At 41.9% G+C, this 16,111-nt stretch overlaps 1 protein-coding gene across 3 annotated transcripts in view; it reads left to right on the forward strand.

The window, feature by feature from the left end:
- The first annotated feature begins 1,268 nt into the window (after positions 1 to 1,268).
- btbd11a (BTB (POZ) domain containing 11a) overlaps positions 1,269 to 16,111 on the forward strand; it is a 120,191-nt gene continuing 105,348 nt past the window's right edge. For all 3 annotated transcript variants that reach the window (XM_042078731.1, XM_042078732.1, XM_042078733.1), the window contains exon 1: positions 1,269 to 2,365. In XM_042078731.1, the coding sequence (XP_041934665.1) occupies positions 1,501 to 2,365 (865 nt within the window). In that variant the 5' untranslated portion in view covers positions 1,269 to 1,500. The remainder of the gene's footprint in view (positions 2,366 to 16,111) is intronic.

Here is a 16,111-nt window from a genome sequence, read left to right on the forward strand (position 1 = left end):
CGTTTCAGAAGGTTAGCCTCATGGTTGAATTCACTGAAACCTTGGCAGAAAGTCGCATCAGAGGCCTAACTTGAGTGAAAATATGTCACTCCGCTCTCTTTGCTGAGGTTGGCAAAAGCTCAGTTTGTTGGATGCTGACTACTCTTAGCAAGGTACTTTCACCTTCTTGCAAGTCTTGCAAGCTCAGTTTTTGTTATGCAAGGGATGATTCAGTCATTTTCAGTTTTTGTCAAAACCTATTGAACACCCGGAAACATGGAAAACATGATTTTAGATGTTTTAGATTTTTCACTTGAGTTTACTGAATGGCTGAGGAAAGGAACAGGGTACATTAAAAACTAACAAAGGCATAAAAAGTATAAATACACTATTTCAAGTAGTTTTTAGGTAGGACACAAAAGGCACTGCACCACAACCTTCTTTTTAAGAAGGCAGAAATGTTTTTCTCATGTCTAAGGAGAAACTTACAACTTTTGATCATTCTGGCCCTAAAAATCTATAGTAATAGGCTACTTCCCTGTTGCAACCCAATTCACATAATTTAGATAAAAGATAGAAAAACCCCTCATCCATCCCTGTAACACAGTTGATTCATGATTTCGTGTAGACATCTAATTATTTGTCTGGAAATTGATGCAGGTAGTCTGCCCTTTAACGGCTTGGGGAATAATAGCTTCAATTTCAGAGCTAGATTGGCTCGGATGGATAAAAGGAACTGGACATAAAGGCATGTGAACCAAATTGCTTTGATCCTGACTCAGCCATCATAAATGAACTTTGCATGCTGTGGATCACCTACCAATATTACGACTTTTGAACTCTAATGTTTAGCAAAATATTGATGTATTTGCCTTCACGCACAGGGCCGAATCTTAAACTAGCAAATGTATTAAACAAGCTCAGGGTCAAAATATAGGCCTATGACGTTTAAGATATTAAGGTTAAAGAGCGGTTGATGTCAGGATGTGGAAAAATCAAAACACTGGGAATAATGTCGGTGTGAAAAGAGAATAGGCCTACTTGGGGGAAAACGCCAACAGCATCCACAGCCCACGCGTTGAATAAACGAATGTGAAAAATTGAGTCATGTTTGTCTCCAGGTTGAACAGATACGCACAGTCACTGTTCGAAATCTACAGCTGTCAGGTTCGCCCTGTCATAGCGGACTTATTGACATCTCTGATTGGATATCTTCTCCCATTCTGCATATAACCCCTCCCACTCGTGAGAGATGCTTTGCAGAGAGCATTGCAGTGGTTAGTCGGGAATCCACGAGCTCTCAAGTTACGCACACGAAGTTAAGCGCAACAGCGACTTGATGCTACAATTTCGTTGAAGTAGGAAAACGGATATTTTAAGAAGAGTCTCGGTTTCTCTTGGAGATCAAAGGAAACACTTATCGGAACGAACGGAGCAAACTGCAACACTGGCGGCAGTGAAGTGCAGAAACGGGTTTTTGGAATTTCTTTAAAAATCAGGTATACATTATGAGGTGCAGCCATGGCAGGCAAGGGTAAGACTGCTGTGAAGACGCTGGAGGATTTAACGTTAGATTCCGGTTATGGTGGAGCGGCGGACTCCTTCAGGTCGTCCAGCGTGTCTCTGTGCTGCTCGGACACGCATCTCTCGTACGCGCATGGGGGTAACTGCTGGCATCTAACCGAATCCATGCACAGCAGACATAACAGTTTGGACACAGTAAACACAGTCCTGGCGGAAGACACAGAAATCCTGGAGTGCTCTGGTCAGTGCGCGAAATTGCCCGAGCTGGAGGACGTGCCATGGAACCTCGGAGATGTGGAGAGCGCGCTCAGAAAAGAGGAAGAACTGCGAGTAGGGTGCCCGCCGAAGGAGATCCTGGCCAAGCTTTCTGCTCTGGTGAGCCGCGCGCTGGTGAGAATTGCCCGGGAGGCGCAACGTCTGAGCTTACGCTACGCTAAATGCACCAAGCATGAAATTCAGAGCGCAATTAAGGTGGTCCTTTCATGGACCATTTCTGTCAATTGTATTACTGCAGCGCTTAGTGCCCTGTCACTGTATAACATGAGCACCGGTGACAAGTTCAGTCGGGGCAAGTCAGCACGCTGTGGACTGGTCTTTTCAGTCGGGAAGTTCTTCAAGTGGATGGTCGACAGCCGGGTGGCTTTGCGAGTCCACGAGCATGCAGCTATATATCTTACTGCTTGCATGGAGAGTCTCTTCAGAGAAGTCTTCAGCCGTGTTCAACGTAGTGCACTGATCGAGAAGGACAACGGAATCCCTAAGTTTACCTTGGAGACTTTGGAGCAGGCTATCAACAACGACTCGGAATTATGGGGTCTCCTGCAGCCTTACCAGCATCTCATTTGTGGAAAGAATGCGACCGGTAAGAGCTCAGGCCTTAATTCTGTTGTGTAGTAGTTTATGTGTATTTTACAATTTCCTTTGGTTTTGCCTGTTGGTTTGCAGCGGAAACGGTGAGATTACGTATTAGGTATTCAGCATCTTTTTTCCCGACCCGTTCCTCCTGCCTAGTGTGTTATCAATGGCTCGTGCCGGCGTCCCAATTTAATTATACAGTTCAACTCAAGTGCACTCTCAGTGTTGGATTGATTTGAGGTGTGTCGACTGCTGGCTGAAAGATAGTGGCCAAGGCAAATGCGCGGGCATTTTCCATATCACACAAAAAGAAAAGCTCCAGTAACTCTTCATGTAAATATGTCTTTTTTCTCTATTCTTACATTGACCTATAGACCTCTCTGGCGAAGACAATGGACATGGCAAAAAAGAGCCATATCACTTCATTAGTAGGGTTTACTAAAGACACATTACCCATAGTGAGTATTATCCTAGAATGGCCTTCTGTTCCCCACATTTATTTAGGCACACATTCATGCCAGCATCCCTGGGAGAGGAAATGCTTGGAACAGATATTTACCGCCATAGCAAATGCTCCAACATGTCCTATCTTGAATCTGTGTGGAAGAAACACTTTCTTGCTTATCAGCTGAAACAGCCTTGACTCATTGACCCAGTGTTAAAAGCATACAAATATGGGAATGATAAGGAGCCACTGAAGGCCTGTGAATACCCAGAGGAGCAGGGTTGTATTTGGGACAGGACCTAGATAGAAATGCAACCCCTCACCAGGCCTCACTGGCACTGTGCAGGTGCTCCGGATAGCAGCTGAGACTGGTCCAGATCTGGCACGGGTCAGGCGCAAGACAACTGCTCTCTGATTTTCACAACCATTTGAGTTGGCACACAGTAAACACTCGAGTAGTATAGAATTCTCTCCAGTGTGTTGCCTTTGGCTTCAGGACATACATTGTGTCTTCTTGGCTCTTTTTGGAAAAACATTTTGTTCCCCTTTTCAGAATGACCCAGCAAACAAGAGTTGGTGTCTTGTGTGAGGTGTGTAGCACTGGCTGCTTGTCCAAAGTAACACCAGATTGTGCACTGAATAAATGTGGCATTTGAAGAGCTGATGGCATATTTTTTTCTCTCCTTATGCCTGTACTTCATCTAAAAAAATATTTTACTTTTTGATTATTTAATATATGTGAAGGGAAATGTTGAAGCCTGATTAAGAGTAAGGGCTGAATAAACACCAAAAAAAAAAAATCATAAGACTTCTCTAATCATACATGTAAATGAGTTTGAAATACTTTATATCTATTTATTCAAATGGCACTGTTAGTTAACTCATCACTGGCCCTCATTCCGTGGTATGACAGGGGCCGTGAAACCTTTTACAGCTCATTAGTTTCTGAAATGATGATTGGAAGACACAATTATTACATTATCATTTGATAGCAGCGTGCATACTGGCAAAGCCCCTCGGGAGACAACATTGACACGAGTAGAAGAAGGCCAGTTCGTAGATGGCTAGATTTAAACTGGCATGTTAAATCGCTTGATTACATCTGATTGTATCTATAATTTACTATGACCTTACAGCTGTGGCCCAAGTTGTCTTGTGCCACAGGGCATAACAGATTACAATGATGATCTGTTATAAACTATGACCCGTGTTGTAAAGCTGATTTCAAGGCATGAGCTCAAGTCAGTACAGCATTTCATTCTGATTGGACTCCTTTGACTTGGAGTGGCCTACTGGCCTTTATATATTAGATTTTATTTTCCGATTTATATGCATATTCTCAGCCTTGGTTTCAGACCTATAATTTTCCAGGTAATGACTAGCTTTTTATGTCTATGTTGTGAAAGGAACAGTTCAACAGCCACTTATTGCTGGCATCCTTGACGACGCCATTTTTAAGGTCATTTTCCCCTCCTGTAGCCCCCTGTGAATTCACAGATGAGGCGACAGATTGCCACTTTTCCAGCATGGCACTGCAGGCATTGACCTATGCCAAGTCAGGGAAGTTTGATCGCACTAAAGCTATTGACTGTGCTTCATCTTTTCTTCACTTTTACATTTTATTTTCCTTTTGTCACCAGCTGTGAAATTTTGTCACCAGCATTCTGCTTGCTCTTTCCCATTCTACTTAGTGCAGAGACCTGGGTCTTTCTTCAGGACCTTTGGAAAACTGACCCAATGGAAAGCACTACCATGCTGTTGGTGTAGCTATGCTCTTATCTGCTTTTATGCGCGTCTGCCTTCATTTATACAATGGTGGCAAGGGCTGCTGCTCTTAAACACCAGGTGACTCTGTCATTGGCAGGGTTTTGTCCCTCTGTTGTTCTGTTTATATAAATCATATTAGTAAGGAGTATGTTGATTATGAAAACTCCTCTGTGAGCTTTTGTGATAAAATCAAAGAGGCCTCCAGAGAAAGAGAATGAAAAATGCACCTTCAGTGAAAGAAAAAGGGTGACTTGAGGTCTGAGGATAACTGAGCATGTTATTGGAAATTAATTGAGAGTGAAGAGAACATGGAGGAGACTGATTGGCCGTGGATGTGTTCAAGGTTCGAGTTCAGAACAGTAAACAGTTATATGAACTTGTCAAATCCAAAAACAGCAGGAAACTAAAATTTCCAATACAAGGCTGTATGCCTCCATGAACCAGTTCAGTTTCAGTCTACATAAAACCCTGTATCCAATAAAGAATGGACACTGTGTAAAATGTAAATAAAAACAGAATGTGATAATGTGCAAAAAGGTTAGTTTCAAAAAGGACATAGACAACATATAAAATATTTAACTTGACTATTTCATGGAACATATAAGCACATATAGTGAATGCCAATAGCTAGCACAAATTTCAGGAGTGCAGAAGTGATGGGAGTAAATTGCTCACATGTTCATGGAGACTGAATGAATGACAGACAGATAGTGTTGTTGCATGGCAAGGTAAGACAAGAGATTCCTTGTGAGAGAGCGAGGTTTGAGACTCCTGGTTTAAAACCAGTTGTGCTTCAGCCTTTTCATTTCCCTCATCACCATGGACATTCGTATAGAAATATATTCCATTCCATTCCAGGCTTTTATTTGTCGATCAATAGCCTTGCTAGATAACATGATTTTCAATGAAGGGCGTTTTGCAGCCACTATAGCTGCCATCACTGTATTGAATATCCGCCACTGTTCTTTTATAGGGTGCCTGTAATCTCCCATACAGTAAGGCCTCAGTAAAACAAGATCCCCTCATAAGATCCTACCACAGTATCCATGATGTCTGAAACCCTGGCAGGGTATCTGAAACCCTGAAAGATAAATCCTTTTGTTTACTGAGTCAACACACTTCTACAAGCATGGCACAACATGGCGCTAGTGCTTATGGAACAGGTGGCCATACCAGGAGGAGGGTAGGCATGGATGAGTCAGTGCAGTACCTACAGTAAACTCTGACAGGAGATAGATGGTCAGGGGCAAAGAGAGGTCAGCTGATTAGTCCAAAAAGTCTCTCATCACTCTCATCACCAGCCAAAGACATGTGGTGGTGAATTGAATATCAATGTTCCTTATGATTTAAAATGGAAATAGATGTCTGTTGTCTTGTTGCTTAGGAGATTGAAGTACTGTCTTGTTACACAGGATAAACCGTGTTATGTATAACATACTGCGGCATTGAACTCTGATCAACTTGGAATAGAAGCAAGTTTATATTTGCCTGAAGGATGTGAACACATTGACAGGGTTAATCCCATCATATCAATTTTCGTGATATATGATTTTTTGTTTTGTTTTTCTGTAAGATGAGATTTATTGCTGTAGTTCAGTTTTAGAATGTGACGTCTTATTTCTGTCATCCCTTGAAGTTAGCCAATAGGCATGTGTGTTTGGTGTATGGAAGGCTTCCGTGTTGCTGGGTAATCTTTCGCACACACAGGGCATGTAAGATTAGTCACCACCACTTGTGTCCTCCTCACCAGAGCACACAGCTCAAGTAATTCTCCCAAAACACTTGAAATCATGTCAATAAGCTCACAGGCAATTTAACAAGAACACCAATTTGCTGCTGTCTGGCTGCCATGCTCTTCAGTTGAACCCTGTCATATCCGTGATGTTATTAGGTACCCTGCTGACCCTTAGATGGACCATATCTCCTTCAAGCCATAATGTTATGTATGTTAGCCTATGTATACTGCCATACATACAAATAGTGTCATTCACTGTCAGTATGCAGTTACAGTGGTGATAAAGGGACAAAGGGGTTGCGATTTTAGCAAGGACTGGTGCTGGCACAAAGCCTGTCTCTTGCACCAACATCGTTATGAAACCCTAAGATGATTGTGAGCCATCTTGACCTGGTATTATGGAGAAAACAAGGTAATCTTTTGCAAACAACACCATTTGCCCTTTCTGCAAGGGGGTGGGGGCAGGGCGGATAAAGAAAGATAGAGACAGAAAGGGAGAGAGAGTGGGGGGGTGGGGGCTTGATTTTAAACAATTATTGATTATTGTTATAATAAACTGTATTACCAGTGAAATAATGATCAGATTATGATTTATGATTTAACAGTCATTATGCAATATCTCGCCAGAGTAGGGCTTTGACTTTTGCCCAAAAATCATATTCGAAGTTCGTTTGTTTATTAATATTAAAATTCGAATATGTGTTAATAATATTTTAACCATTAAATGTCTTCAGTAAGACCGATATTGGTATCAAACTTAAGTTCTATATGTTCTGTCCACCAGAGGGCAGTGTATCAGTCAATGTCAATAGACTACGTGCACTAAAGGCTGAGTATTTATGCGTGTGTTAAAATTGTTAATTATTGAGCACAGGGCTGGGCGATAAAACGATAGCGATATGTATCGCAATAGACATCTAATCGATATCAATAAAAAATAAGTTTGATAGAACATTCATAATTAAAAGCAACACACACCTCCTGCCTTACGTTGTCCATAAATAAATAGGCTATATATATTGCATTGTAGTATGTCAAACTCTACCAGATTAGGCGATAGAAGTAGGCCTACCTCAACACAGACTCTCCTTGCCCCGTGCACTCTCTCTCTCTCCCTCTCAACAGGCGCATCCCTCCTCAGCATGCACATGTAATCCAAACATTAATCGTGGAAGATGACTGGCTAAATTGCTGTTAAATCCGGTTAGCATCATTAGCACGCTGGACGAATTTGTTCAAAACTGTTGCATTCAAATTGACTGCTAAGTTCTAATCATCTCAATCCCGATGCAAATGGAAAAGTATTTTCCAAGACTCAAACGGGCCTGTCCCAAGGAGAAAAAGTATTCATTTGAAACTTAAAGGTGAATTCCGGTGTGATATTGACCTAAAGTGTATTGAAACATGATACTGAGTGTGAACGTATGTCTCATAGCCCATCTCGGCTTGTCCCCTGCACTCCAAAATCTGGCGCTAGTTAGCCGATGCTACCAACAGCTTTTTCAATAGCTACTGGAAGAAACTGGAATCCATGCATTTCCACTGAATTATTTTTGGAATCTGATCCCTTATCATACCTGTTCATTCTTACTCGTTGCTCGACTTATCGTGACTAAATTCAAGATGGCTGCAAACGCTAAACTTCGTGAAGATACTGTCTGTATAAATCGTCTTGTAAGTAAACTACCAGTGCTTTTTCAAAGTTTTCAATATCTTGTTTTAAATGTCAGGGCCCTCGGAAGTCTACCAATGAAGTGTGGAGATACACTGAGCCTCGTAAATGGGTGTAAAACAGTGATTTATTTGCATGGCTAGCCCGATGCCGAAGCACTACTATTGAAAAAGCTGTTGGTAGCATCGGCTAACTAGCGCCAGATTTTGGAGTGCAGGGGACAAGCCGAGATGGGTGTCTATTGGGTGTCTATTATGCCGAGATGGGTGTCGATAAATTGTCTATTATGTCTATGTGGGAGCTCACTAAGCGCGAACCAGCAAGGATGCTAACGTCACCTACAGGAGCCCAGATGACCAATAATAGCCTTGCTATTGAAAACAACGTTTACAACCAAATACATTTACAAAAAATTATTTCCATAGGCTACAGGTTCGAATATTAAGAGATCCCTAAAATTCGTTCGAATATCTTTAATTTTTAAAATAATCGAATTATATTTGAATAACGAAGTTCGGAGTCAAAGCCCTACGCCATAGTAACCTTTTACCAATCAAGTCACACCCAAGCTTCAATTCAGCTATGTTTCAAATGAACATGGTCTCGTAGAGAGAATTTAAGCATAATAGGATGTGGTGTATGTGAATGTAACATGGTCACAGGTGTTATTTGAACAACCACATCATATCAAAGAGGTATCCAAAATTTCTTGTTTAACATTTCTATTTCAGAGCATGCCTTCAGTTCCACTGACATTTATGTTTCGCCAGGACCGTGTCTTTGCGAGGTGACTCTTTTTCTGAGTAGCCTACGGTCTTGCACAGTGTAGACCTACATAATATGTTCATGCTAGTGTGTGTGTTCTGTTGACTTACACAATATGTTCATGCCCGTGTGTGTGTGTGTTCTGTTCACATGTGTGTATAACGCTCATCACAATCTCAATCTCTGCTCTTTGACACCAGTTGTGTCATACTTGTACTGTAGGCGTACTAGTACATTATTCTGTGTGTGTGTGTGTACGCATAATTTATGGCTGTCATTATCAGTATGTCACCTGATGCTTAAGAAGTTGTGTGTGTGCAGCTAGATGTATGAGGGTATCAGTGCATGCATGCTTGTGTTTGTTTAGCTCTGCAGTGAGGATATGGGGACGTTCTACTCCATTAAGTCTTCTGGTCCACATTAAGTCTTCTCCTGGACCTATATTCCTGCCTGTCAGTTTATCCTCCACATGGACTGCTTGGCAAGAAGTAGTTTAATACTCTGAGCTGTGACAAGAAAACTGGCACAACATCAACCTAATTATATTTGTGAGTGTCTGCAGAACTGCTTTCCTTTGTTTTTGCTTCCCGTTGTTTGTCTTGTGTGGTTCAGACACAGACGATGTCCCTTGTTACTTTGCTGCTTGTGGGGACCCACAGCGATCCCTCTGATGCACTCTGCCCAAATTAGAGAAGGTGAATCCAAGTGCTGTGTCTTTCCACGTGCCTAGGATGAGATCATGATGAGTTGGTGTTAGCCGCCACACTCATGTCCCTCTATGTTGAAAATTTAATATTGTGAACTTAGTGTTTCAGACATTACATGATTATTTGGCTTGATCTGGTCTATGTCCCATGTCCAAGAGGAAGAGATTAAAGGCTACAGGTTTTTCTTTTAGTTAGTTTCCAGCGATTTGTCTGTAAAGAATTTGGAGTGGTGTCTGAAAGCATGAGATTTCCATTTCTACATGCCCTAAAAAAGGGTACATTGATCAGTAGAGAGCTTTTCCACCAGGATTTCCACTGGAAATCCAATTTTGTTTCAAGAGAAACACACTTCCCCATACTTCAGGGATTGCTGCAATTTGAAGCTCAGCTCAGTTGCCATACTGATACTTTGAAAAAGTACAAAGCTAGCTGAAATACTAAAATAAATGTACTTTTAATTTCAACACATATTTACCGATAATTGTTTTGCTTTTTTGGAGAAGTATTATTCAGTCAGACTCTTCACAAAACTCTTCTGCAAAACATCTTTTCCACAGTTTATGACATCTAGACACAGGATTATGTCAAGATTCATATGAATATTTGTGCAGGGACCTTCTTTTCCATCTTTTCAGTTAGAATTTCAAGTGGTCATGAATGTCACAAAAGCTTTGAAGCTTTACAAATTGAAAATAACTGTTTCAGAGAAGGCAGAAGGTGTTGAGGTGCATAGGGACATCTTTTCAAACCCTAAGTGAGGAGGCACGCACATCCAAAAACTGGCAGGTGCTGAAATTCCAAAAGTTTAGAACATAAAATAACAAAATTGAAACCTCACACTGAGACACTCAGTGTGCGGATTCAATTTTGTTCTTTTACATCTTTTCAAACCACCATTCAATTTGTTGCCATGGATGAGGTTATCGACTCCAAGATGAAACCAGAAAAGAGTCTCCAAAAGAGCGGGAGGAACTGCCCTCCATTTTTGTCAAGGTCTGTTGTAACACCGTGGTGCCGGCTCTTCTCACTCTACCTCCCCCTCCTGCTGTCCTACTTGCTTCCATCTTTCAAGTCCCCAGCTGCATATAACAGGTGACTGCACTACTGTTTCTCAAGGTTTGCCACTGTGCACCAGGGAAGATTCCAGAAACACCCACAGCAGTCATGCCAGCAGACAGACACACAGTCGAGGCTGGGGGGCTATGAATATCTATAACCCAAGTGGCTGCTGTTTCCAGTGCGAGTGGTCTTGTCTTTCTCTTCTGTTTTGCTTCAGTCGTGGCCATTCAGTGCCCTAAGGGCTGTCATTTGTGGGCACTGGGAAGAATATTTGATTCTACACAAAATGGTTGCCTTCACTTCTATTGGATTTTTGAGTCTTCCTTGAAAGTTTCGGTCGAATTAGTCCAGCTCCAATGACCAATAAAATACTGCATTTACGGTAATAAGAAAAATGTGGGAGCTAAAAAGCATTGCACTCTCCCTTTGTTGGCCAGTTTTTTCATGACTCAGGCAGTGAAATAGTCCAGGCAATGTACTTATGTCTTCTTGATAAAGATTTAGTCAGTGTGATTCATCTCAGCTAGACCTGAACATACAGAGCCATCTGCAGTCTTGACTCTCAGTGTCCATTTCCCAAAGGACACCAGGAAGAGCTTGAAGACTTTTTGAGTTGCATTATTCAAGGAACAGGTGCTGTTTGTTTACATGGCTAAATGTATTTTCTACCTGAAGGTCAAGCATGTTCTTTTGGACATCTGATCTTCTGGCGGTGGCTCGGATGTATTAATCAACCTTTCATTAGTTGGGAGACGAGGTTCACGTCTTGTCCCCGTGTTTGATTTGAGACATTTGCTGAGGGCCAGAGCCCTTTGGCTTCTACTGCCCTCCCCCGCCTTTGCTCTCGATGAGTTTTAATTAACAGTTTTCAAAGGACCTTCCCGCTCCTATTTTTGGACGGCATGCTAATTACTGTTTTGCTCACAATCTCCGGAGGGAAGAGAGGGGAAGAGGAGCAACGATGAGCAAATTGAACGGGTGTCGTTCGCCCAGCAGACGCACGAGCAAAACAAACAAATTTCAATTACGAGCATCAAGGTGGAGGCCAGAGGTCTAAACCAACGCATCACTTAGCAATTTAGCAATCAACGAGGATTCAAGCCACGTTAGCACAGAGAGGACGAGGTGCCCGTCAGCCTAGAGCAGCAGCACTGTTCTTCCCCCTCTCCTGCACAGCGAGTTGGGTTATGATTGACCGAACATGGCCGACACTCCCTGTCCCAGGCCCTTAGGGCTGTCTCTGAAGATTGCTAAAGTCTACAACTCGATAAAAAAAAATGTTTCAGCCAGTCCACAGCCCGAGTAAGGGTCAAGTGTGTGTGTCTGCTATTGGTGTGGATGTGGTGATGGATATTGTTACTAAACACTTGTGCTGTGCTTGAGTATATGACTGACTTTTGAAAAAGGCTCCTGTTGTAAGAACACTCTTCCACTAGTCTCTTTAAGGTGACTTTGTAAACGTTCAGTAATTACACGCCTAGTGAAGTGGTTGTGTCCTAGCATTAGTAAATGTCTTTCCCATGAGAGCAGTCTGGTATAACCTGCCCGCCTTTGCCTCGGGGCATCTGATATTTTGTTAGAGACCTGCCGTTTTGCCTGTGGGCTGTGGACAAGTGCAGACCTGTGGATACCACACTGGCAGTAACAAGGGAATAGAGTTACCTAATTTCTAATGACTTTAGGTCACCACTTCCCCCAAACCATCATATATTACCTGCATTATGTAAATGCACACATAGTAATTTAATCCTCAAATTATCTTTCACCTACTTTGATCTTTGCATCAGTAATATCAGGGACATTTTTTGCTATCTGTATCTCAGTTTCTCTCTCTCTCTCTCTCTCTCTCTCAGTTTTAGCTTCTATCATGCATAAACATTATATTTATTTATGAGAATGCAAACAACACTATAAGCAGTATTGTTTTGTGTGTAAGAATATTGTCACACTTAGACTCCATGAAAACATCCCCACCCTGGGAAGTAATCCTCATCCCAGCCATTATTCCCTGTCAGGAGCCTCTCTCTCCCTCTCATCCACACCTACAATCCATCTTAATTTCCCAGAGGCACCACGGTGGGGCTGCCCAGTGGCAGTTCATTTTTCAGCCGTTTCAGAAATATAAATGTGAGATCAGAGTGAGCTTGTCCCTCGCCACTGCATGGCAAACCTGAAATGTGTCCACCTCACAGCGCACTGGGGGAACTAACCCCTCGTGTCATATTGTAACAGCACCCTCCGCAATGCAATTTACGGCATCAGCTGCCTCTCAGTGAGTCCGGCCCGACGTAAGCCCAGGAGGAGACTCATTCCCTCTTTTGGCAGATAAACTTGCTCAACGGTTGTACATAGGGAGTGTCAAAAGCTGTGTATGTGAAGACATTTAAATGCATTGCAGACAGCAAAGATGCTAAACCAATCTGGACCCTGACAGTGTGTGCTAAATGCTATGTTAAAGCGCTAATGAAGAGAGATTACTGCATGAAAAGCATGGGGTGACAGTGCTGTCCACATTTTCTGATTAAAGGCTAGCAGTGTGTCCTCTGCGCTCTCTCATGCATCCGCTCACTGTTGCTGGGGGAAACTCCACACTACATGAAGTATTTCTAGAACCATCCATCAGCGGATTTCTCTCTCTCTCTCTCCTGCTTTCATTCTCACTTATGTTTTTGCTTCATAATCTTGGGTCCTCCCTCCTGTTGCTGAGGTAACCCCCTAAGGAACCAAAGTGTGCCAGAAACAACTCTTACTTCCTCTTCAAATTCTCTCCCTTGCTCTCTCCTGCTGGAATTCATAGCTGCTTTTTTTGCTCACTCTGTTATCAAGTGATAGGGTTCACAGCAAAGCCCACTTGCTGTCTAGTACCAGGTTCCCTGCAGAGAAAGCAGAGGTTTCTTCCACACGGCATAGGCTATTGTTATGCTCACTGCAGTGTTGTTGGCAAAGTGCCTCATAAACCACTGTCTGTCTTGAAAGTGAAATTTGGACGGTACAGCATCCTACATGCATGAGCCAGACTCAGATTCACTAACAGTGAATGTATTACTGGTGTAATGAATAAGCCCACACACATCAAACGATCCTCAATAAATGTATTCAGAAATTCACAGGAATAACATAACACAGGAATATTAGCTTGCAAAATAAAGTAAAATGCATCCCTGAATGAATGTGCAATCACAGTCTGCCTTTTTTTGTTATGTGCATTCAACATCTCAGTTGCACTAATTCCTCATCTGTTTCACGCTGATTCCACTTTGATTGGCCAACTGGGATGACTTAACAAATAGATGAAAGCATTTGTGTTTCAGTTGGGAGAAACACAAGGAACTCACAGCTTGGAAGATTGGGTTCCTGTATTTGGCAGGGAACTCACTCATTTTCAGTAAAAATGAATTCTGTATTTTACACAATTCTCAGTGCTCAAGACTGAGGTCTCCGTGTGTGTGTGAGATCATTCATATGTGTGATTACACATGCTTGTGACCTTCTCTCTCTTGATGCTCGCTCGCTCTCGCTCTCTCTGTGTGTGTGTGTGTGTGTGGTAATGGAGTTGTCAGGACAGATGCGAAAGCCTCTAGTGGGACTGGAGTTTTTGCCTGAGTTGGCAGACAATGTCACGGAAGACATTTGCTCACTACTGACTGTGTGTGTGTGCGTGTGTGTGCGTGTGTGTGCGTGTGTGTGTGTGTGTGTGTGTGTGTGTGTGTGTGTGCGTGCGTGCGTGCGTGCGTGCGTGCGTGTGTGTGTGCGTGCGTGTGTGTGTTGTTTTTGGAAAACACTGCATATGTAGTGAACGAAATGGGATATGCTCACACTAACACTGGGATGTGCACAGGTTATGGGCGTGCTATTACCATGAAACTGCCGTTATTAATTACAGTAGCATTTCAATTTCAAGTCACTTGATTAGACACATGCCATCTTAAGTGTTTTTAAGTGGCTGATCAGGTAACTAGATAGCAGTTAATGGGTTTAAATGGAAAGATATGGGGGAGGGTACGTGCAGTGGGCTTTAGCACTGCTCATCACTACTTTATTACAGACATTAAACTCCTCATTCCTCCTTTTGGAAGTCGCTTTGGATGAAAGCATCTGCTTAATGAATAAATGTAAATATAAGCTTAAATGATTTGAAATATGTTACTCAGAATTATTAAAATGAAGTAATTAAGTATAATGAATAACAAAATAAAGTCATTTGAGTGAGTAAAAACTGGTTGATAACACTGAAAGTAGTTCCTTATTAGGCATGATGTTGCTGTGTGTGGCTTTGACTGATATTTGAGGTTGTTTATCTTAGTCAAGTTTTGTTTTATTCATTTAGTTTGTTCCCTTTCTTTTTTAATTACTTACTTAGTTACTTAGACCTTTGGAGTGATTTCTCAGATGCAATGCTGTCTCTGGGTTATATTGGGTTATATTTTGTAGGATAAGTGCGCCATGGAAACACAAGCTATTGACAATTATCACATGATTTATTCTGATATGTCAATTTAGGCATTTAAGGTATGTTATCTCTGAATAGCAGACTGTGTATCTGTATAGCAGGGCATTCCTTCTAACAATTGGTATTGTTAAACTGCCAACTATTTGGTCCTAATGATCTTTAGCCTGTCCTTGGTTCTCCAGGGGCCATCCTTTGAAGTTCTGTTCTGTGATAATGGCCGGCTCTCTGTGATAATGGCTGAATCTGAAATGTCCCTGCATATGCAGAATTATAAAATTATACAATGACACCCTCTTGCAGAGACAATCATTTAACATATTGATTTTCATTTGTATTATCACACAATAATTACTGCAGACTAGATTCAGCCGTAGGCAAGCCTTTAAAACATAGTGATGAACCTGCTTCATGGAGCATTACAAAATGGTGTAGTTAGTTCTCTACTTTTAACGCTTTCCATGAGGTTATATTAGGTTCTGCATTAGTATAGCATCATCAACTGTGACCCATAGCATTGAGCTGGTAGGTGAGCAGACAGCATTGAAAGAGTGTTTACTTTCACGGGTATTGCAAGTGATCACTGACCAGCATATATCAATGCTTAGACATGTTTAGATGTTTACCGTGTTATCATCAGTTTAACAAATGAAGTGAAAGGATTGTTTGCTCCAAATTAGCTTGTTCAAAATATGCAAGCCCCATTTGTCATCCTGTAAACTAACCTTGAGGGAATTGAACATCTTACCATTGGACGTGGTCGTTGTTTAAAGTATATTCCATTACCTTAATGGCCAACCACATCCCCGTTTGGATAACTAATACCTGAATTCTAGACAGAGAGATAGGCATCACAGCTTGTTACAGTGTAATTTTAATGGAGATCATATGGCCTTTTCGGTTGGTGTGTCTTCCCTATAAATCTTACACAACATTCTTTAATAAAAATCAAATACAATTTACAAGTTATAAAAACTTGGCATGAGGCAATCTACCATTTCCCAGCCTTGAAAAGAATATCAGAATTTTTACAATGGAAAGATGGGAGGCGTAAAAACATTTGACAGCTTAAGGGCAGGAATTGAATTCTGCTCTCGAGGTCTGCTCTGAAGCCACCCCCACCTCCCGCCTCTTCCTGCCCTCCACCCCACCCCCA

The sequence above is a fragment of the Alosa sapidissima genome, chromosome 22 (genome assembly GCF_018492685.1).
Source record: "Alosa sapidissima isolate fAloSap1 chromosome 22, fAloSap1.pri, whole genome shotgun sequence".
In the NCBI taxonomy this organism is placed as follows: Eukaryota; Metazoa; Chordata; class Actinopteri; order Clupeiformes; family Clupeidae; genus Alosa; species Alosa sapidissima.